Source organism: Rhagoletis pomonella, unplaced genomic scaffold (assembly GCF_013731165.1).
Source record: "Rhagoletis pomonella isolate Grant_MI unplaced genomic scaffold, Rhpom_1.0 Rhpom_scaffold_00006, whole genome shotgun sequence".
NCBI classification, from domain to species: Eukaryota; Metazoa; Arthropoda; class Insecta; order Diptera; family Tephritidae; genus Rhagoletis; species Rhagoletis pomonella.
The window spans coordinates 44047061-44071473 of NW_023458560.1; the positions used below are offsets into that span (position 1 = coordinate 44047061).

Consider the following 24413-nt stretch of genomic DNA (forward strand, 5'->3'; position numbering starts at 1 on the left):
TTTTTTCCGCAGCTATACGACGAGAATGGGAAATGAATTCCCACTGCTGATTTACATATAATCGGCTGCAAATTGTGACTGCAGCTTCGCGGCGTCGATCTTTCTAGTAGCTTTATAGATGTTTTTATACTTCGTTGCTAGATAGCTGGGCCAAATATGATTTATTTGCCAACCCTGGCCTTAAGAACGTAAACATCTCCAAGGTGCTCATAAAAAAGCTCTTACGTCCCATCGTACTTCTCCTCTGTCGGGGCGTGCATACAAACTAGGTTGTTGTTTTTATATTTAACCCTTTGATTGATTGGGATGAACCTGAAGGGAAGGTATCGGAATCACCATAAATCCCACACCAGCTTTGTGCGTCGCACCATTTTATGGCAGCTGTAATAGATGTCGCACGCTGTAAATTTGTTTGCAATCGTGACTCATCCATTATCTCTATACAGCGATGTTGTCAGCAGTCTTGTATTTATCTACGACATCAAGCTGTGGCATGACGGCATTTTCCCTGTAGAGCTGGATATCCGTTAATCGTAAAGTCATACGAAATTGTTCAGCAGTGCGTAGGTTCGTAAATTCAGGTTTGAATGTACCACTAAATTTTCGGTAAAGCTAGAGTTAATAACTCCTTAACGGCTAGAACAGATATGCATTTCCCTTTGTTGGTAGTATTCCTTTGGATTCCTCCCCTATTTTACAGACTTTGAATTCTGCGTTTTTGCGACACACCCAATAATTTCGAACCTTTTTACAACCAGCAGCCCTTTTGCTACCATTTAATGCTATAAATAGTAGTCCAGTTATAGTTCATATACTCACTTGTATGGATCCTGCAGCTCCTCGGTCACAAAGTTCAAATAATTCCAGCCGCCAAATGCAAAAAGACCCGAGTAGAAAGCAAATCCGATATTAGCCGCATCATAATTACCCTCCCAAGCATTTTCGAAATTCTCAAAGCGACCCAACATCAAATAGTATAGGCCCGCCAAAATAATCATAATTAGCGCCAAGAGTTTGCCAGCAGTGAAGATATCCTGAACTTTCATCGACCATTTGACAGATAAACAATTAATGGCAGTGAGCAAACCTAAAAATATGTAAATACGTGTAATGAGAAATTGCTTTATTTTTAGTAAGTATTGAATTACAATTGCAAATACGTAATATAGTAAACCGCAAATGATTTATTTACGCTGACAAGTATGTAAAATGAGTGATGTGTTGTCAAAGATAATATTTACAAATGCAAAAAAAAAAATGTATAAATATTATAGATATACCTGAAGGTATATTTGTGTATTCGCTGTTGTCTTGCATTCCATAATTAGTTAAGTAAAATATTGTATTTCTTTGTCAGCATAAAAAATTCATTTACCTGGTGCATGGCGTACTTCTGCCAATTTACTTACACAAACAAACTGCCGCTAAAATTTTTACGGCTGAATCTGGTGGGGAACAGTCCTCGAAGAATGGTTTTGCCGCATATTGTGCGAAAGTCAAAGCGACGATTGTCTAGAAAAAATATTAAGAACTTAGTTGAGCAATTAAAAAATTACAATATATGTACATATGTATGTTAGGGTGCCCCTCGAAATTGTTTTTTTTTTTTGGAAATCTCAAGACCCTACCCCCTAATTTTATTCGTTTTTATGAGAAATATTATTGTCTATTTTTATGGATTTTTTAAAGGTCATTTGGAGTTCGCGACCTGTCGATTTAGGTCAGAAAATACGATTTTGTAGATTTATCAGTTTTTGAATGACTATTTTTGATTCGATTTAAAAGTTCGATGATCTGAGAAGAGGGTATATAGGCATTTAAAATGGTATAAAATAATCTATTGTCGGACGTGGCTTGTCGATCTTTTACATCAAATCAAAAAAAGTCATTAACTCAACTCATAAATCGGACCACAGATACGGATTTTCCAAATATCTGGCCTCCTGCGCCACCTATCGGGTAAAATATTTGTGGAGTTATTGCTTTTCATGAGTAATATGCATTCCAAATATGAACCATATCCGACCATAAATAAGAGGTTTTTAAATATCTCGACACCTGTGCCACCTAGCGGATTAATTCATCATTCATATTGAATTGTCATCGGGTTCTGAGCTATGTATAAAGATTGATTAAAAACATGTGAAACATAGTAAATGCTTGTAAAAATGAAAAATTTCTTGGTAAATATTTTGGTGACTAACACCAGATATAATTTAATACCCTTTGAACTATAAGAGGCTCCATCCTAGAAAAAATTTCGTTTTTTAGATAAAATTGTAGCGGATATCATATATATTCTTCGATCCATTCCATTAATTGTTGATTTTTTTTAACATATAATTAAAATACTAATTTTACGCAGTTATCTAGCAAATATTTTGGCTATTAAACAAAACAACCATTTTTGTACGATTACTAGAACCAAAGATATTGATTTTCTAATATGGCTCATTTCGGTAAATAATCGTAGTTCATACATATTTAAAACCTTCATATCTCTGAAGATAACAATTTTTCCTAACACAGGTGTCAACTAAATTTTCGATAAGTAGCCAAGAAAAAATTTTGGGGTTGAGTCTTTTAAAGAAGTGAAAGTTGTTTTGTTTTTGTACGATGATGATAAAATCTCTCAGATGATGGAAGAGTCTAAACTTAATAGATGTAGGGAGAGTTTTAAAAAAAAAATTCTTTTAGAACTAAATTTAAATATTTCTTTGGCGAAAGTCATAAATTATAATACATTTTTATAATTTCGCTGGAAACCTCGCAATATTTTTTGCTGAGGCACCCTAATGTACGTACATCTGTATTATGGTTTTTATTCGATTTCAACGCCGTTTATTGCGGGTAATTAAATATAAATTTGTAGAATTAATTGAGCTATCGTGCATACACACATACATACATATGTATGTATGTACGTAATTAAATATAATATGTAAACGTTTTTGTAGATGCATTGGTAAACAAAACAATAAATGTATACATTGTGGCCACATCGCGTACTATTTTCAAAAGTGTATTAACTTCAAATTGGTTTAGGTACTAAAAATGTTCACAGTTTATATAAAATGCATTTCTAATTTGAGTTGTTAATAGAAACAAGTAATTTTTAGCAAAAAAACCGACTTAAAAAAAATATTTATATATATATTTATTTCATGATCCAATGATCGGATCTAAACCAGATTAGTAAAAAAACAAATAATTTTAGGGGAAGATAATTGCGATTTTTGTTAGAAAAGCCATGAACGTAATATTTATGGGTGAAAATTAATAAATTTATAGTTTGTATGTATTTGTATACGAAATTAATTCCTCACAAATAAGTTCTTTTTCATGAAGAAAAAACTCTTACATTATGTCTATTTTATAAAAGTTTTGGTAAAATCAAATTTCAAGTTTTATTATTTAAATGTTGATATGTTCGTTAAAATAGTTATTTTGTTAATAAAAGTTGTTTTGGTAGATAGTTAAATTTTGATCGAAGTAAGTTAAGAAAAAAATTGTTTGAACACTCTGAACTTTGATTGACTTGGGCGAGCCTACGATATTGACCGAAAATTCAATTCATATTTCCCAAAGACTTTTTAAAGACTTTTTAAAAATTCGTCCTTTATAGTATGATTGGTACGCTCTTAGAAGCAGTATTTCCTATTTCCTGACAACTGTGCAATTTCGAGTTAATGCACTTTCGAAATACGTGTAAGATATTAGTAATGAGAAAAATAATTAAATGCATTACAAAGTTTTTATTTATATTTTTGTTGTAAATAATTTTTTCCTTAACTAAATATTAAAGTGGTGAATAAAATCATAAATTACTATATAGATACATATGTATGCGTATATATATATTTACACTTGTGGCCACGCAAACCTTACCACCGCTTAAAAAAATTAGGTAGAGCTTTATAAATTAATAAAAATAATATTTTTTTTAATATAGTTCTCACTGTAACAAAACTAAATAAACAAAATCTTAAAACTTTTTACAAAACTTAGAAAATTTATAAAATTTTTATGAAAATTTTAAACTATTTAATCAAAATTTTAAACTTTTTAATCAAAATTTGGAGTATGTAATTGAATAGCCTATTTAATTTTAGTAAATTAATGTGCCAGAAACCTTATCACCACTTAAAAAAAAATTAGGTAAACTTTTTAAATTATTAAAAAAAAGTTATTAAATATTTTTTTTTTTAATATACATAGCTCAATCTGTAACAAAAAAACATATATGTAAATAAAACTTAAAATTTTGTACCAAATTTATAAAATTCATCAAAATCTTAAACTTTTTTATAAAAGATTAAAAAAAATGGAGTATGCCGTTTAGTAGCCCATTTAATTTTAGTATAATAAAGAGCAAGTTTGCAGTAGCTCAAAACCTTAAATTATGTAATAAACAAAATATTATTTTTTTTGTAATATATTTCACACTGTAACAAAAGCTATATGTATAAATAAAAGTTTAAAACTTTGTACAAAACTTAGAAAAGTTTATAAAATTTTTGGGAAAATTTCAAGTATGCACTTCAATAGCCTATTTAATTTTAGTTAATGAAGTGCAAGTTTAAAGTTGCTAAAAACTTTACCACCACTTAAAAAAATATATTTAGAATTTTGTAAATTAATATTTTTTAATATACATATAAAAATTTAAAATTGTGCATAACATTTAGAAAAATTCATAAAAATCTGAGATTATAATAAAAAATTTTAAGAAAAAATCTCGTATCCAGTTTAAAAGCCCATTTAATTTTAGTAATATAAAGTGCAAGTTTGAAGTGGTTAAGCATTTGTTCCCATATAGAAAGCAAGGAAAAACCTACGCAAAAAAAAAATACCCGAAAATTTTGTAAAAGTTTTTAAATTTGATGAATTTTTCCAACTGTTGTATGAAGTTTAAATCTTTTATTTTTATAGTTTTTGTTATTTATTTTTTTTATTGATTTTCACAAACTAAGGCAAATTTTTTAAGTGGTGGTTACGTTTGTCTGGCCGCAAGTGTATGCATGTATGCGCAATGTAATTGTAACATATGTTAATAATGTACATTAAATGAATAATGCCACTACACACATACATATATTGACATTCAATTGCATGTATCTGTCAAATTGATATGCATTGCTGGTCTAGCGAACTTACTAAACTTGACCTACTCCACTGCAAAAGTAAAAGGAAGCTGTAAAGTGAAGTTTATTTGTGTTTTCGAAAGTAAAAGGTTTAAGTAAGATAATTAGATAGATAGGTATTTAGATAACGCTGTCCAACACTGGTTACTCAACACGAACAAACGCCATATATTAGGAAAGATAATGTCTCCCTGGACCTACTTTGCCGAAGAGAGCGTTAAAGTTTTAACATTTTGGCGAAAAGTGGAATCAGTTTGTCGATATTATGTATAAAACGACTTAAATAATAATTTCTGACCTTAGACTCCTGCGTTAAATTTTGACGAGTAATTTTTGTTAACCGACTTCCAAAAAAGGAGGAGGTTATCAGTTCGTCGGAATATTTTTATTTTTTTTTATGTATGTTACCGCATAACTTTGGACCACGTCGATCATTCTTTTTGCAACGGAAAGGTAGTGTCTCAGATGTGGTCCCATACTAATTTGGTTTAGGTCCGATCATTGAATCATGAAATATATAGATATATATATTTTTTTTAATTCGGTTTTTTTTTTTGCTAAAAATTACTTGTTTTGCAGAACATTTTAATCCTCTATCTCTTACCCTAAAGGGCTTTTTATGTCCCTATTTTAAAGGGGTCTCATGTTATATGATTAAAAGTGACAGATAAAGAGTTGTAGTTTCTACAAAAATGTTAAGCAAAAATTTTATTATACAGAAAGTGTCACTGAAAATGAAAAAGTTATCCGACTAAACTTAAGTGCGCTACAGGTCTTCATCCCTATTCGGGGTATTGTCGTTATAAATGTATGTGGGTCCAAACGCAAAAATACAAAGATCTACAGTGGTGGCCACATAATTACGGACAAGTTGTGACCATTTATTTTTTCTTTATATAGTTTTAACTTTTTTTTTTAATATATTTAATAACACAACGACAACCAAGTTTCAAGGCTTGTACAAAATTTATAGAAATTCGCCAAATTCCAAAAAATGCTCATTAAAATTTCAAACTTTCTAATAAGAATTTCTAGAAAAAACTTGCGTATGCAATTTTCGAATAATATTGTGCAAGTTTCAAATGGCTAAGAATTCGCGTTGACTTTTGAGAATTTCTTTTGCTGACAGTGTTGCTCATACTTGTATGGAAGAAAATGCGCAACAACATCGGCAAAAAATTTCCAAAAATCAACGGTAAGGCCTAGCTACTTAAAACTGCATTCCAAGATGTTTCTCTCTCGAATTTTGCTAATTCAAAAACGCCCTATCTAAACTGAAAATATGTTGAGATATGTTCCCTTTTAAACCAGATTGTGAAATAGAGCAATGTTCAATCAAATTCCGAGATGGGGCGTTCTTCAAACAAATTCTGAAATAGGTTATTCTTGACAAATTTTCTCAGATCGCGCGTTTTCGAACCGGCTGCCGAGATAGGTCGATCTTCCATTCAGCCATCGATATATACATAATTTTGTTAGCGTTAAAATTTTTTGTGATTTTTTTTACCTTTTCATTTACATATACATACATAGATATGAGCATATATGTACTTTGGGGTACATGACTTTCCATAAAAAAATCGGTAGTGTCTGTCCATTGAAATTATACCTATAATTTATCACATTTTATGACTTCCGCCAAAATATTTCGGGAAAAAAATTAATATTGCGCGAGTCGGACACATTTGAAGATACATCCAAATATCTAGGTATTTCATAAGCAAGACTAGTTTTTCAATTTTTTTTCCAAAAATTACCTCATATTGTAGAAGAGTTTAAGCGTAAAAGGTCTGAATAAACATGTTTAAAAATTTTAACAATGGAATCAAATTGTTAAATTTTTGGAGGTACATACATATTTTCAAATCGGTCTAGCTCACGTAAATCTTAATAGTTTCCGAAATATTTTCGCGAAAGTCTTAAAATGTAATACATTTTGTAATTCCAGTGAAAAACACGCAACTTTTTTTGATGAGGCACCCTAATATATATACATATATATATATATAAATACTATTTATATGCTCATATCTTACATTTCGATAATAAATACACATATGTACAACTTACCTGTGTTGTTGGTCTAATGATTAACAAAGCTATCCATAGTCTTAGAAAACCGACTAGCGGTCCAAATGCCACCAACAGATATGCATAATCGCCGCCCGAACGCGTGATGCTCGTACCCAATTCAGCATAGCAAAGCGCACCGATCGTCGAGAGTATGCCGCAGGCAGCCCAAATAACCAAAGACGAACCCACGGATCTGTAAAATAGAAGCAAAAAAATCAGAAATAGCTACAAAAGCAAAAGCAACAATTTAAAAATGTTGAACACACAATTATTGCGGCTAGACGCGATCAATGCAAAGTAAATGATACGTATACGCACGGGTATTCCCCGAAATGTTTGATTTTAGTTGCAAAGAATTAATTAAAAGTCTGCTGCACTTGCATAACTTACTAACTGCATATATGTGCATGCATAGCTGTAAATTACAAGCTTTTTTGATGAAAGTGTAGCTATGTTCATACATATGTATGTATGTAAATATGTAATTGGCAGTTTGTGTGATTGCGAATGAGTTGTTTGAAGCCATTTATGGATTTGACTGTTTTATGTTTTTCGCCGTTTTTTTGTTTGGAAATAACAAACTTGTTTGAATATCTACCCAACTGCATACAAGAATTTTCATTGCTAGTAATTTAATTTTGCAATCGTTTTTCGGAAATTCTGCCTGTTTTAGAGGGTTTAAAGACCTTTAAATTGAAAATGATTGAATAATAATTTAATTTAAGTATGCAAACTTCAAGTCTCCGATTCTCATTTATTATCAATTAAATCTTTGGAAATTTCCTGCGTATGTATGTACATATATGTATAGTTATTTACTGTAAACCTTATGTATAATAACCATAAATTGAGTAAGTTTTTCTTTTTTTATTTAGCAAATTCGTCGTATTGTTGAATTGCCGCTGAGAAAGGGAAGATAAATTTTTCTTTACGAAATTGATTAAATAAGTGCTTCGATATTTTTATACACATATACACATGTAAATACATATGTATGTACATTAGCGTGGTCCAAAAAAAATTTTTCCAAGATAGGGTTTGGGGCACCTTCCAACATTTTTCCTCTTGCCGAAATAGGTGCTGGTACCAAACCTTACGTTTCTAAGTATAAATTTAGAGGATGCTATTTTACTCTAGAAGTATCGCGTACATATATTATTTAATCACACAATTGGATCTAGGTCCAATTTCAAATTTAAATTATCTAAAAAAATATCACCAGCATCAGTTGTCATGGCAACAGTACCTCTTTATAAAAATCACCAATATTTTTGCCAGTTTCACAGTGATCCAGTAGCGCATTTCGAGGTCATTGAACACCCTCTATTGATTGCAGTAGAAAGCTAAAAGTTGGTATAGATAATACAAATATTGAAAAGAAAAAACTAAGGGGGTGCCCCGTTTTCTATGATGAAATTTTTTTCCCCATACAAAAATTGGACCAGTTTAATGTACATACATATGCACATACCTACATAATAGCAATTGAGTCAATTAATGAAATTTCAAACGAGCGTTGATTCATAGCCCATTTGTAAGATTATGAAAGTACACGTGAGGGCTATGGAATTTTCACACACTTTTTGCTATGAAAAAAAAAACCCAATTGTGTAGTAATTTGTATTCTTGGGCCAAATATTGAAAGGCAATAGGACTGAAATCAACTAAAATTTTGGAATAGTTGAAGAATATTATATGTACATATGTATAATACATATGTAAATACATACATACAAATGCTGGTTAATATCCGTAAATTTTGTTATTCGGCATATTTTTCCAGTATTTTATTTTTTCTCCGGATATCCGGTTAATATCCGTTATATTTGTTTCCGGATATCCGGTTAGTATCCGTTAAATTTGCTATCCGTATATCCGGTTATTACCGTTCTAATTGATATCCGGATAATTATTATTAAATTATTTTATTTTCCGAATATCCATTAATTTTGCTAACCGGTTAGTATCAGCTCATTTATCATTTATTTAAACAGATATTCGGATAATACGGACATTCAAAAAATCTGGATAGAACTCCCAGCCCTAGTTGAAAGCCAATTTCAATATTTACACACTAGCCACTTGCGCTACACACACTTGCACTTGCAAATTCTTAGAAACATTCAGTTTTTTATCGCTTGGATCTCAGAGTGTACCTTTAGGTTGGATTCTAGCGGATTCTTCCCTACCAGCTTCCAATTAAGAAGATTTCGGAGTGGTGTAATATCTGGAAAGAAAGTTATTTTCAAACGTGCATAGGGTCACTCAGTTTAGCGGAGATCTTAGCAGAGGTATTTGCTATAGGAACCTTCACTGTTGTTGCTTTCACGTACACATTTTTCGTTGAGCTCGCAGGAATGAACTAAAAAACCATGGACATTTGTATGAAACACATCATTTAAGGTGCGCTCTAAGTAAGATAAAGCTAATCCTTTGAAAAGGTTAGACAGGATGTCCTTGGGGAGATTATTTCAAAGTAGCCGAATCAAGGTATATCGAGGGTTTCGGCTCTTTTCTACCATCGGCTTTTTGGTCCTCGGAGTTGAATAGCAGGATAGATAGACAGATATTCAGTTGATGAATGCACTGCGACCAGGAGATCTACTGTGCCCTTGGATAGAAGTTGGCTTGGATCAGTGTTGCCAGTTTGCGGGATTTCGCCCTTTTTTCGGGATTTTATGACTAAAAGGGCGAATGGGATTTTCTGTCGAAAATCGGGATTTTTTGTATACCATACCAAGCAAGAAAATTTAGTAATTGATAAATAAGAACAAGTAAAGAAGTATAAGTTCGGGCGAGACCGAACTTTATATAGCCGGCGCAGCTATCAATATCGGCGTTTCAACTTTCTCTGAACTACATTTGCGTGATAACCAAGGGGGTTTTTCCCGATTTCAAACTTTTTCGATAATATGCTGAGTTAGAGTTAATGAAGTAATTGAACCAAGTTTCGTAGAAATCTATAAAGTGGTTACCGAGATACACCTTGTAGTCATAAAGTGGGCAGAGCCACGCCCATTATCCAAAAGTGCATAATAATCTAATTTTGTGCTAAGTGGTTATTGTAATTATCGATTTTGAGTCAATTAGCTTCAGTAGTTAGGGATTTATCGCAATTTTCGTCTTTCTGTAAATTACCGTTATATGGGAGATTGGCGTGGTTATTGCCCGATTTCAAAGATTTTCAACATATTTCTTAGCTAGGCCTTAGGCAAGGCTCGTACCGAGTTTGGGAAGGATTGGTGAAGCGGCTACTGAGATACAGCATTTCATCTTTAGTGGGCAAAAATTTCCAAAAATTTCATAATAATACTATTTTTTTTATCAAAATTCGACTTCACATTCTAATTTTCAACGATGTGGATCCAATATTTACTGAAATATCGTAGTTTTTGCATTTTTCGAAAATACCGTTATATGAGAAGAGGGCGTGGTCACATTCCGATTTAGCGCATTTTCAATACCAACCTACCTTGGGTAAAGGGAAACCTACGTACCGAATTTCGTTGAGATATCTCAATTTTTGCTCGAGTTATCGTGTACACGGACGGACGGACTTGGCTTAATGGCTTAATCGACTTCTCTTTTCATTCTTAGCATTTATGTGTACATTTGTCTATATCTATCTCGATTCGTTTTGTCTGTTACAAACAACCGTTAAAAAGGTGCTCTCTGTGGTAAATTAACGCCGTTCATATGATCCCTGTCAGTGGAATTTCATTCACTTTAAATGAATTGTAATAGCAAGTTTATGAGTTATACAAAAAGTAATTTGGGAAAAATAAGATGTTGAAGTTAGAAACGTGTGGGAACTCGTGGTGAAGTTGTGTATTCTTCTAAACCTATTTTCGCAATATGGCAAACACCTAATTGATTTTAGACCCATGGATTCTTCGGCAAAGTTGCTTAGAATTATAAGTGGAATTCTCTTATGCTGTACGCGCATAGTCAAAAAAATTGGCCCGCCCTAATGTATATAAATTCTATGTATATTGCATATCTATGTTCATACTTGTGTTATTCATCCGAATGTATTTTATGTATAACAGATACATACAGCGCGGGATTTCTGTTATAACTTTAGTATAAAACGGGATTTAGGTTGTATTTAGACGGGATTTTATTAGCCCAGTTACTGGCAACACTGGCTTGGATGCCGTCGATGTTCCCTTCCATTCATATCTTTAGCTCTGGTACAATGCATGGCCGCTTGCGATGCTTGCACATTATCTATCTCCGATACCGGGTATCCAACTCTCGATAGCTCTATCATCATTTAACTTCCTCTCCCTAAGGACTATAGACCTGCTCAATGTGGGTTTTACATCTAGAAGGAATCAGAATGAGCTTAGAATATGTTTGAATGATCTTTGTCGCTTTTGCGATTCGACCCAGGACATTATGAGAAAATTATCTCTATCTCCCTCTTCTTAACTTCTCCTAACTTTCTGTGGAATTTAGGCTTATAAGAAGTGATGTGAAGAAAGAAAAGGAGGGCACAATTGATATCTAGTTGGCGGTGTATGTGCTACATATTAAAATCAATCTATACTCCTTTGTTTGTGGAAAAGGTGTACCAGTTTAATTTTCCATAAAAGTATGTTCCATTATGGTGGCCAGAAAGTTGCCGTTATCAATGCTCTGACGTAAATCGTGGTACCCATATAACGTGTACGGGAACTAAAATATTAGCACAGATTATGATATTAATTAATAAAATCAATTTATCTGGCACAGATATCTACATATGTATATATCGATTACAGTTAGCAAAACTAGTTTCGTTGTCGTTGCGTGTTTGTTATCATTTTGATAAGTAATCGACATTTCGTTAAATGGTAGTCCCGTTAGTCGTTGTTACAGGCTAATAAGGCAATTCTGGCAAATGTCTTTCAACTCACCAAAACGACAAAAGTCTTTCGTAAGAGTGAGACATTTGTCCAGTCTGGCAACTCGTATCTTGAAAGCTCATTTTTGTTTTTCAAAACACTGATTGAAATTGTGTGTATTTTAACAATACAATAAAAAACAAAAGTTAAAAATGGAAAAAGTTCATTAAAAAACTAAAAAAATATCAAAAAATAAAAAGAAATTAATTAAAAAAGCAAAAATAAAATAAGTTCCTAAAAATTAAATGAAATTGAAAAAATATTTTTCTTCTGAAGGCAATAAAATCTAAAAACTAAAAGAGAACTAAATTAAAAAAGAAAATCTAAAGTTAAAGAAAATTAAATAAAAACGAAAAAATTTAATTTAAAATACCGTTTATTTTGATCGAATTATTCGTGATCGAAAAAATTAAAATCAAAAAATAACACTTTTTCAATGATCTTAAAATAAAATTTTTTTATTTACTCATTTCAAAAATGATGTAATTTTTATTTGACCTCCTAAAACCTGTGTTTTATGTATTCTCTAGGCCTCGAGCTTCTCAAATAAAAATTACATCAGTTTACAATTTAAAGGCCTATAACCAAAAACAAACATTTTTTAAAAAATCTCAAATTAAATTAATAAAGAAAAAAATTTATTTAAGAATTAAAAAACATGTAAATAACATAAGTTTCTAAAAATTAAATGAAATTTAAAAAATATTTTTTTCCTTTTTAAATTTTAATGCTTTAATTTAAATTAAAAAAGAATAAAAAAAACGTAATTAAAAAACAAAGAAATCCCTTGCCCGAGGACTCGAATCTCGGATCTCTCGAATGGAACATGCTCAAGTGCTTTCTGTCAAAAGAGCTTTTCACCATCTAAGTTGGCATGGGAGTTTTTTTTTGTAAAACTTTCATGCAGAAAAAAATCTTTAAGTGTCTTGGCTACTGCCTTTCAGTTGTCTTAAAAAAGACTTGTAACTATCTTAGTCAGAATTTTCCAGTAAGGGTCCATTGTAAAATTACAGAGCACAAAAGGGCTATTAATTGTATACTCTTTTTTATATCTGATTAAAAACTTGGAAATTTTAATAAAAATGTGTTAAATTTTCCTTAATTTTCTCCAAAGTTTGAAATTTTGATTTACATGGTTTTCAGTGTAGAATGAGCCAACACTTTTATAACAAATCAAAGAAAAAAATTCACCATGGAAAACATTTTGAATATCGAAGAAATATTGAAATTGCAACTATAAGTAATATTTTTCTAGTTATACTATATTAAAGGCAGCATTTCTATTTTTTTAAATGTGATTCAGCTACACTGACTCTCATGGCCTCACCTTTAAAAAAAATTTTTGTTATTTTTGCTTAAATCCTCGCCTTACTACATAGAGATCAGATTTCATTTAATTTTTAGTGCAATAAATCAATTAAATAACCATTAATTTAATTTCATCTACTTACTCTGTATATATGAAGACACCTGTTGGCGCTATAAAAATTCCCGAGCCAATAATTGTACCCACAATTATAGCAACTCCATTCATTAGCGTCAATTTACGTTCTAATACGATTTTATCACCGTCGTCCGAGTAGTCAGCGGCGACTGCAGCATTACCGCTGCCATGGCCATTGGCGACGGAGGCGGCAGCTGCACCATTGCTTGCAACAGGTGGCGAACTATTCACCAGACTGTTGGTAACACCATTAGCATATCGTTCAGTCATTTTTCTGCACTGATTTTATTTTTTTTTGTAAGCTGTTTTGTTTGTTCTGTTTTTTTTTTTAAATGCAACAACTTTTGTACTTTTCGCTTATTTTGCACTTTTTCACGAATTATCCAAATATTTGTGTCACCTCGCAAAAATGCATTTAATTTGTATCAACACATTTTTGTACATACATACATACATACACTTTATTATGTATTTTATACACTTTTTTTGTTTATAGTCTTTTTGTATTTTATTAAAATACAGTGTTTTACCCTAATGCATAGCAGCAGCTTAAAGCGCGTTTAACCAATTGTCGACTCTCGATTGGTAGTTTTCCAAAACCGACCGTTCAGCTGGAGCTCTCGTCGAGAACTGTTCAATGGGCAAACTACTTAACTTAAGTTTGCCGTAAATGAAAAGAAAATTTAAGTCAACTGTCGAATTGTCAGCGGAAGGCATGGAAGCGCACACAAACACACACTATTCAGCAATAGCACACACCCGGTAGGAAAAAGTTGAATAGTCGAAATTCTGTTACCCATACATAACTGGCACGTGAAGAATTCCCTCAAAACTCAACTTTGGTGACTTTGGCCGAAAATCGTTGTTGAAACTGTAGAGCTTGAATATCAAATTTGTAAAATATTTCAGCGAATAATGTGAAAACTCTGTTATTTTGCAAGAGTTGTATGGTTAAATAAGCAATTTTGTATTATTATTGGAAGTCTCCTGAAGAGAAACAGAGTTTTCCCAATCGAAAAATATTGATTTTGATGAATTTTATACCTTTTGTATGGAAAATTGTTTTTCTCCATATAAAATACATGGACAATTTTGAGCGCTTTGAGCGACCTCTAAATATTTTCTGGTCTCAAAATAAAAAAAGAGGTTTGTATTTTTTCGATATAGAACAATCTTAACTTTTTTTGGACCACTCTAGTGTATATACATATTTATATCGATTTGGTTATTATTCGTTTAAGGAGGAGACAAAAAATAACCGTTATTTTGAAGTTTTTGGGCACTTTTATTTGAAAAAATTTTATTTTTCATCTATGCGAAACCGTTATTTTATGTTTCTTTTATTAAAAAAATAAACTTGTATTCTTGAAATTTTTAATTACTACGAAATTTTTCTATTATAATTTCTTTGTTATGATCGCTTTGAAGCCTTCATGAGCGAAAAAGCTAAATCTGAAAATAGTTGTTATTGTAGTCATTTTAAGCAAAATAATTTAAATCGCCATTAAATGATTTTATTTTTTTGCTTAAAATAGTAATTATTTTTAAGTTTTATTTTTTTGCTCAACGGAAATAATTTGTTTATGATCTTCATTTCTTCACTACAAGATAATAGTTACCAAAAATAACGATTACACAGCCCAGAAAAAAGTATCATGCACTTTTGACAGGAATACTCTTCTTTCATGTGTTTTGGTGCCCTGAACACGAATCTGAAGTCCGTTTTGCTCTAACACGTCAGGATTTTTTCCTAACACCAAAAAACTTTTCGGATATGTGACATACACGTTTCTTGAGGTTAGAAAAAAATTCCGACGCATTGAAGCGAAACGGGTTTTCGTGTTGAGCGCATAAAAATACATAAGGAAAGGATAGTCTGATCGCGGTACTCCGAACTCTAACACTTTTTTGTGTGTGTGGCTGTATACAGCTGTAGGTATTTATTTATAAAATTTTCAAAGGCCATTTAGACGCAACCAACTTGAATTTTAACCTACCGCTGAGGAGGATTCGTCGGAAATCATGCTAGTATAGATATGAGTTTTTTGAGTATCTAATAACTCTTAAGTGAGAAAATAAAACTCAATAATAATTATTATCTTTGACCTAAAAAATAAAAATTATTGCATAATCATTATTTTTGATCGAAAAATAAAAATCAGGTAATAATAATTTCTTTTGAACAAAAAAATAAAACTCGAATACTAATTATTATTTTTAATTTTTAATAGTTAAACTCGAAAAAAATCATTCAGGGTTCAGCAGGTCTTACGAATACAAATATGTATTTTATTAATAGTTAAAACTGTTTTACGACGCTTACAACTTCTTGATTTTTTTTGGTTGCAATTAGAAAAAAATCATGATTATTTTCCATCCCTGGTTATGCCTAATCGGAAAAATTAGTGTAGGGATGTCAGTGATAAAAATACATCGATGTTTTTCTTTGATTCGATGCATCGAAATGTAAATCGATATTTTTCGATGCATCGATTTGCATAGGATTTTTCAGATAATGTTTCACAACAAAATATGTTATTAGCAAAATTGTAGAAAACTTGAAATAAATGACTGCAACTGAGCTAATTATGTTTCTAACGGAACTTTTTGGAGCCATTTAAATTTTTTGGTCAAAGTCACCACTATTTTTTGTACAATTGAAAAACTGGAATGACGGTCCAATGTACTAGAGATGTCAGCAAAACATCCCTAAATTAGAGCCTTATAGTACGACTATTCTATTTAAAAAAAAAGGAATCCTAAAATAGTGATAAAATATATTCGAAAAAAACCCAATTTAAAAAAATAAATTGTAATTTTTATCATAACTCTTTCCATCCCAAGCAGGCCTGGGCGACGCCGACTGCGCAGTACCCTCGGTGCAGCGTAGCGGTTCGTAAACACGAAGTTGAAGGCGAAAATAAAGTGTAATTTAGCGTATAGAATTTTAAGTGATTCATTAAGAAACAGTGTTCAATTTTCGCTTAATTTTCGCCTTTAGATTCGTGTATACGAACACGCGACGTTACCCCGAGGTTACTGCGCATTCGGCGTCGTCCAGGCTTGATCCCAAGTCACAAAGGTAATAAATAAGTACGTTAAAAACAATTCTTTAAAGGCAAACTTTTATTAGTAGTTAGTAAAAAAATCGACCTCCGCACCACCTAACAGCAAAATTTTTTGTGGATTTGTTTCTTTCCAATAACGTAATATACGTTCTGAATATGAAACAAATCGCACCATAATTAGATACGGGGTATTTTTTTTTTTAGTTATTGCTTTTCATGTAGGTAATACATACATATACATATACCATCTCGGTCCATATATTTTTGCAAAATTGTAATACACACAGGTAAAACATAATAAAAACTTGTAAAAAGAGTTACTATTGTGCTCCCGACTCTAGAAATTTCGTCTAGTCCTGATTTGCAGACAAAGTTTAGTAAAGCCTGAGGCCACATTGTGTCTCTCTCTTCGTCTTAAAACGGCCTTACATCCAAGGAACAGGTGCAATGGTGTCTCTACATCTGAGTTGCAAAAGCGACATATGTAGATCATTTGACCAGATGGCCAGTGTTATTCTCTTATTGTCATTATCGCTTTTTTAGTGATTTTTTCTGATCGTGTTTGGACCTGCTGCAAGTAATAGCTACACCGGCTAATATGTGACGTAGTTTTAGGCTGCGGTCTGCCAATTCCTTCTTTAGTTTCAGAGCCGTATCTGTGTGTCACGGCAGGGTGATAGAGTAGCTTAAAGCCTAAACTTTTGACAGATCCTAGTCTCATTAATATGTAAAGTCTTAAACAAGAATATTTTCATTCTTTTTTAGAGACATTATCGCCAGTCTTTTCATTCTATGCCTATTTTTTCGGGACATAAATCTCTAAAATATGAAAAAAAAATGTAACCCATGTTAGCCATGATTTCGGTCACAGCCAATCTAAGATGGAGTCCTATATTTGCATATTTTTGTTTAATCAGCAGGAGCCTCTACATATAATTGCAATTTCATTTCAATTCATAAAAGATTAAATCTTTATGCGCATTAAGATTTAATCTTTTATTGCGCAATTCAGAGCACTGATAAGTACATCCATATATTTATATAAAAAAATATAGTTACAATTAAGTTTATAAAAACAAGTATGTATTAGGGTGGTCCTTAAAAGTATAAACATCTTGGCTCACTCCCTATTTTGTTCTACGTACAAAAAAAAAGACTCCAAGAAACTTTCTATATTCAAAACAAAAAATTTGGGGTCCTTACCAGAGTTTGAAGAATGTAATTTTGTTTTAAATCGACAAAATTTTGAATATGACAAGCGAAAACGCGAGTTTATGAATTTATACGAACAAGTTTCAGTAATATCTCGAATTTATTGGATTTCAAGTCGATATTTTGTGGAATTTTTGTGATTTAAAAAAGTTTAATTTTTTCAAACCCTGTTAACGACCTTTAAAAATTTTTTTAATCTTTTGAATTTTTGGTGGATGTATTTATTTTGTACGTAAAACTAAATAAAGCGATGCCTATACAAAATTTGAATGTTGATATTTTAAGGAATAACCTAGGATGTATGCATATATTAATATAAACGGTAACTAGGTAACAGATAATCATATGAAAATGTAGAAAAGCCAAATAGAAAATTTATGACCAACTTCTTTATTTATTTATAAAAGGCTTACACAACAATAACAATTATTATATAAACCATAAAAGAAAGCGCTAGCAACAGAGAACATGCGACTTTATCGGAGAAATATTCAAAGAAAAATTTTTTGAAATTACATACTTTCACGTAGCAAGTTCTTTAAAGGCAGAGTCTAATACCATTAACAAAAAAGTGTAACCATTTTGTATAGATATTTCGGCGTTTTAGAAAAGAAAGCTTTTGAGTGAGTGTGTGAGTATGTTTGTTGATCTTTCACGCTAAAACGGCTGGACGTATTTAAATGGAATTTGGCACACATATATAGGTTATAACCTAGTCTAACATACAGGATATTTTATTGAGTGTTTCCACCTTTTTCAAAAGTTATAGTAAATTAAATCATAGGTTAAATAAAATATTACAATATTGTGGGTGTCAAACATAGGATTTCTAAAGCGAACTATTTCGAAATAATTTCGAAGAGAGTTGCCACCTGTCAAAATGTGGTAATCAATTTAATTAACAAGTTAAATTAAATATTTTTAAGAAACTGTCCAGCATTTCCTTTAAGAACGTCCAGACCTTTCGAATTTTAGACATAAAACATTAAGACAGCTAGTTAGTAGTACATCTAACCGAATCACTGAATATCAAATCGGTCGGAGCACATTCTGTGTGATTGTGGAATCTTGACCCAAGAAATACTAACAAACTCCTCTTCAATACAATACCTACTATATTATGCTGACGTGGTTACACCACTGCCAGAGAAAAGTTTTTTGGTGTAAAATGTCCATCATCGTCTCTATCTTAAAAGTGCTGAAGATCTGCACCGAAAATGTTGAATAAATAGGATAGATTTTTGTGTTTCTATATGAAAGTGTCCCAAAATTTGGTTTTCTAATATGTTATGCTACATTTTTCCAACAGGGCATTCTCTCACATAAGAGTATATTTTTTTATATATGTATACGTATGAACATACAGAATGTTTAACATTAATTTTATGAGAGAATTTTCGCATTGCCGTGCAAATTTTCTCGCACCGCCAACGCTTTGGGAGTGCGCATGTTGGTTTTTATGTATGTACATACACACATACACGTATGCTGAGTTACATACATATATGCATTAGGATAGTTTACCTCGATTTTCAGATGATATAGCGAAATGGAATCTATGTATACTATGGCTCCAGAAAACGGGACTATAATAAAATATTTTTAGCCGCCATAAAATGTATGAGACATTCGGATGATTTTGACTTGAATAAAAATTTAAATAAACATAATATGTGTAGAGGGTATACACAATCGCGATACACACATTCACATTTTCATATGTTCGTATGTATGTATCTGAAAATTTGCATATGTACTTTTAATGTGATTAACGTGTTGAGCTTGGAGCGACACATCTGGTGCATCAAGTCAACCGCAACTATAACAAATAATAACAACAACAATTGAATTGAGCGCCACAAATTGGGTGTCAATGACAAGAGACGTTAATTCTCGCCGACAAAAGAAACAACTTAAAGTTGCCCAATGAAAAATAATCGCACCAGTATAAGGTTTCTAAAAGACTTTTTTCATTTCGAATTAAAAATGTTCTCAAGTTTTCGTCTGTTCTTAATTGCCACAACACATACTAGAAATCAAAAAGAATTGGAGCGGATATCACAGAATAGAATTTACTAAGGAAGAGCAATGGAATATTTTTTGCCGAACTTTTGAACCTATTAATTCAATAACGAAGGGATCGTTTCATCACTTTGATAAGTCTGAAAAAAACATTTATTTGGGCGATCGATTTATTCCTAAATTGTTCTATAGGACTATTTCTCAAACAATATCTATGTACGTAAGAAGAATGTAAAAGTCTACGAAAACCATATAAACCCAAAATATTCAAAATTTAAGCGGCCACTATTTCTCTGAGAGAAACGTATGGGGAACTGCGGTTCTTCTATTGTGAAACCTATATATCAATCTCTAGCTAGAGCTCAAAAGTAGTAACAATAGGGCTCGGCATAATGGAATACCACATTTCAGAATGTCACTAAACGGATGGGCCAGGTAGAGGGAGGAGGTCGGCTCGCTGTGTGGTGTGAATAATAAGGGTTTTAATAGACGACACGATGGAGCTTTTTAGTATAGGGGGTTGTTTTTTTTCAAAAACAGCAAATTTCTTGCTGTATCCCTTTGCTTTAAAGCGAAACGCGAGCGTTCTTGATCGGGAAATGATTTTTGCATGGGAGTATCTCAGGGTATATATTTTTAAACATGGATATCGAGGCCTGCATTGACTGAAGGGCGCCATTCATCACGAATTCGCGGAAACTCCTGCAGATATGCTGTCAATTGCTATGGGAATTTTAAGGAAAGCTTCCATATATGTATAGTCCGCGAAGGCAAACATTCCAAATTTGCCAACCGACCACGATTCGAACTCGTCCTCATTCTGCGGCAAATCGGGTTTGGACGGCATTAAATCAGAGATTCAGAATAATAATTATTTCATGGTGGAGTTTTAAAAAAGTCAACCAAATTTTCATAAGAATTATACAAGTCTTTTGATAGTAATTATGTGTGAGAAAAGTTTTTTAAGTCATCGATAACTATTTTTTGAAGACTTATATAATAGAAGTCTTTTCATAATAATTATCATTGAAGTAACTATTTTTAAGTCTTCAAAGACTCTTATTTTGAAACTTATATTATAAAAATCTTTTCATAATAATTATGAGTGCGAAAAAAATTTGTATATAGTCCCGAACGGGTCCCATAGGCAAACATGCGGCAAAAATAGGTCTACCCTATAATATGCTTTGCCGCAGCTGTCAACTAGAAGATAGCGAAGAAAGTGTCCAGCATTTCCTATGTGAATGCCCAGGCTTTTCGAACATTAGACACAAGACATTAGGGAAACATCTAGTAGCACAACTAACCGACCTATCAGGAGCTACCATTAGCGAAATCGGCAGATTCATTAGAGAATCGAAATGGTTCGACCTAGCAACAAAGGAAGTGCATAGACAAAATATCCCCCGCGAGAAGTGCATCAAAATGGCGCAATAATGCGCTAATTGTGTCCTGGGCAGCGACTAAGAAGCACTGCAACCAACCAACCATGTCCTTTAGACATCCAAAACTTATCAAGAAAGAAGCAGGAGTCATATTCTATTAAAATGGGATGAGGCTCTTATCTGAATCTGAGATTGTCAAGAACCTCACAGAAAATAATTGTTGAGCTCTTTGAATATTTACTTAGCTAGTTCAGTGGCATAAAGCCCCATTCTAGTCTAACTACACACCCGGCTGGAAATCAACCATACAATGTACTAGCTAATACCGCATACCACCTGTTTAATTTTGCTAAGTAGAAAAGACTATAGCATGCAAAATATAGAGCAAGGAGAACTATTCTGGTGCTTGATACGTTTTCTTTACTAAGATGTGCCCTGATTGGAGTCGGTCAGTCCTTGACATAGAAAATCTGGACAGATTATTGCAATACTGGTTTTATTCATCAGTGCCAGGACTATAACTGCCTTACAAAATGTTGACTTGGTTAACAGATACAGATTTTAGTTAAAAGATCCTTATTACGGGTTAGATAGAAGCATAAAGAAGCTGTGAGAAAATTCTGGAGAAGGGCTGCCAAAAACAACTGACTTTAGCCTCAACGGGATGGACAGGGGTTTAAAAACGGCCCGGATCTTTTCCGAATATTAATTTGGAAGATAAAAAAATTTAAATTTTGCTAAGTTGAGATACATATGTGATCTTTTGAAGCTTTTAAAAAATAAGCCATACTTCGCATACATACATACGTTCCACGAGAATAAAGATAAGAGTACTTATTTTTCAAAAATATTTGAAATCGTTGGAAATTCGTTTAAGAATTTAAAATTTTTTGTGAGCCCGGATTTTCTCTTGACGGCCCGAAGAAAAAGCATTAATTTCCTGTCTGATTTTCTCTAGGCTATTAGCAAAACTGAACAACGCCTGTTTGGGATTTCTTTCCCAACCGGGTGGGTTACGAGTAATGTATACAGTAGAAGTTTCGAAAATAGTAACTATGTATACATAATAAAATTTAAAATAACAAAAACTATTTAACTAACATAAATAAAAGACAAGTAGTGTTATTACATGACGTTATCAAAATAGCTATCTACATAATACATATTTATGTACAAACAAAAATAAGTATGTACATATGTATGATTTAGGGTGTTCGATTATGCGGCTTTTTCCAAAACCGGTTTTCAAGTTATTCGAAAAATTGCAATTTGAAAAAACCCGTTTCCGGATTTTGAAATTAAGAAAAAACCGGTTTTATTTTACACAGTTTTTATACAGTGAAAGGGCTTATGTTGGTATGAAGTCATTACCAAAAATTACAATAAAACTATTAACGGTAAAGATAGCTATAATTTAGAAAAGAGCAAAGCAAAATAAGTTCCAAATGCTTTATTGCATTTTTTCTGATTCTTTTCGGTTTGGAGTAGTGCTTATAGGTGCCTCCTGCCACTCCGGAGCCCCATGGTTCGATTTCTGGTCACAGTAACAAAAAAAGCTTTTTTTTTTAATAGCGGTACTCAGCAGACAATGGCAAACCTTCGAGTGTACTTCGGACATAAAAAAGCTTATTCGGAGGTGTCACAACATCGAGAAGCAGAACACGAATTGGAGGATAAGTTCGGCCAAACACGTAGAAAACGTTTAAGCTCCAAACATTAATTTATTGGAACTAAATATGATATACTGTCCATACCCAAATAACCCAGGATATAATTCTAGAACTATTTGGAAGTTTTTTTTTTTAACTGGAAAAAAAGCCCTGAAAACTTCGAATAAATCGACACTTTTATTGTGAGGTCAAGACTTCTATGAAATGCAAAAAAAAACCGGTTTGTTCCATAAAAAAATCCGGTTTATTCGATATTAGAAAAATCAAGATTTCAAAAACCGCCCATAGATATCCAAAAAAATCGGTCAAAACCGGTTTAGAAAAATCGACTCAATCACCCTAGTATGTATGTATCTATAAATGGCTATCTATATATTTTGTATTCCTACTATCTTATCTTTATTCTCAATATGACTATGCTATAATTGTTTAAACATTTACATAACACTATTTCCGTTGATAACAAATTTCTTCCGATTGCATTGCTTTCATGCATAGCTACTTTTCTTTTGTCTCCTTTATAAATGATTGTTTTTATGATTTTAATTCGCGTAGATAGCAATATGTACAATCAATGTGACGCAGGTCACTCACGTCGGCGCTGTTTGAAAAAAATATTTGAGTCATGTTTTTTTTATTTTTATTTTTAAGAGAACAATATAATTCTAGCGTCAATTACGATAGTCAAAGCCTTGCTTAATTATACTCGTACTTAATAGTTTCTAAACGTACGAGAAAGGTCTGTGTATAGTTTAAATATTATACATTTTTATGTACATATGTATGTCGATAACCGCAGTAACTAAATAATAACATCTTCGTCGGAACTATCAGAAAAGCAGCAGCTGTCATTTAGGTTGAGTAGCCACTTAGGCACGAGTACATCAGAAATCATTTAATGTAAGAATTTTCAATTACCCGCCGGTAGATGTTGAAATGGAAAATAAGCTGTGTAGATGTCTTAGCACTCTGTCTTGGAAAAATTTGCGTTAACGCAGCAGAAAATTTTTAATTGCTTCTTTTGTGTACAAATGGATAGTTGGGGATCATTTTGGGCCTAGTTCAAGCCCATTTCGGTACTATTTGAGGATCATTTTGAGCCGTGTTCGGGATTATTTTAAAACTAATAAGAAGCCAATTCTGTACCGTTTCAAGACTTGATCGAGATCATTTCTGGACAAGTTCACGACTTTTTCGCCCATTGCCGGGCCTTTTCTGGGCTATTTCATGACGATTTCGGGAACATTTCTAGCGGCTTACAGTGCGGCTTTTGGAATTTTGGTATGTTGTTTAGAATATCAAAATAAAGGTTTATGTAAAAATTTACATCTCCATAAAATTTTCGAAGATGAATGTTTCTATTCCGCGCACTAATAACATTTGCATACCTTTATGAATAGGAATGTAAAAAAATAAAAATATTTATTACTCGATTAATGTATTGAATGATTAATTGCAAGGCCAAAAAAATAATTCCTATTAATTGAAAGATACTAATCGATTTTT

The 24413-nt window shown here is 32.2% G+C and overlaps 1 protein-coding gene across 3 annotated transcripts in view; it reads right to left on the minus strand.

Annotated features, from left to right (window-relative positions):
• The window catches only part of LOC118740782 (Y+L amino acid transporter 2), a 30794-nt gene that overhangs the window by 4842 nt on the left and 1539 nt on the right, over positions 1–24413 (minus strand). For all 3 annotated transcript variants that reach the window (XM_036472465.1, XM_036472462.1, XM_036472463.1), the window contains exons 2-5: positions 13558–14204; positions 7215–7410; positions 1410–1512; positions 820–1087 (exon numbers count right to left, since the gene is read on the minus strand). In XM_036472465.1, coding sequence (XP_036328358.1) covers positions 820–1087; positions 1410–1512; positions 7215–7410; positions 13558–13820 — 830 coding nt within the window. In that variant the 5' untranslated portion in view covers positions 13821–14204. The remainder of the gene's footprint in view (positions 1–819; positions 1088–1409; positions 1513–7214; positions 7411–13557; positions 14205–24413) is intronic.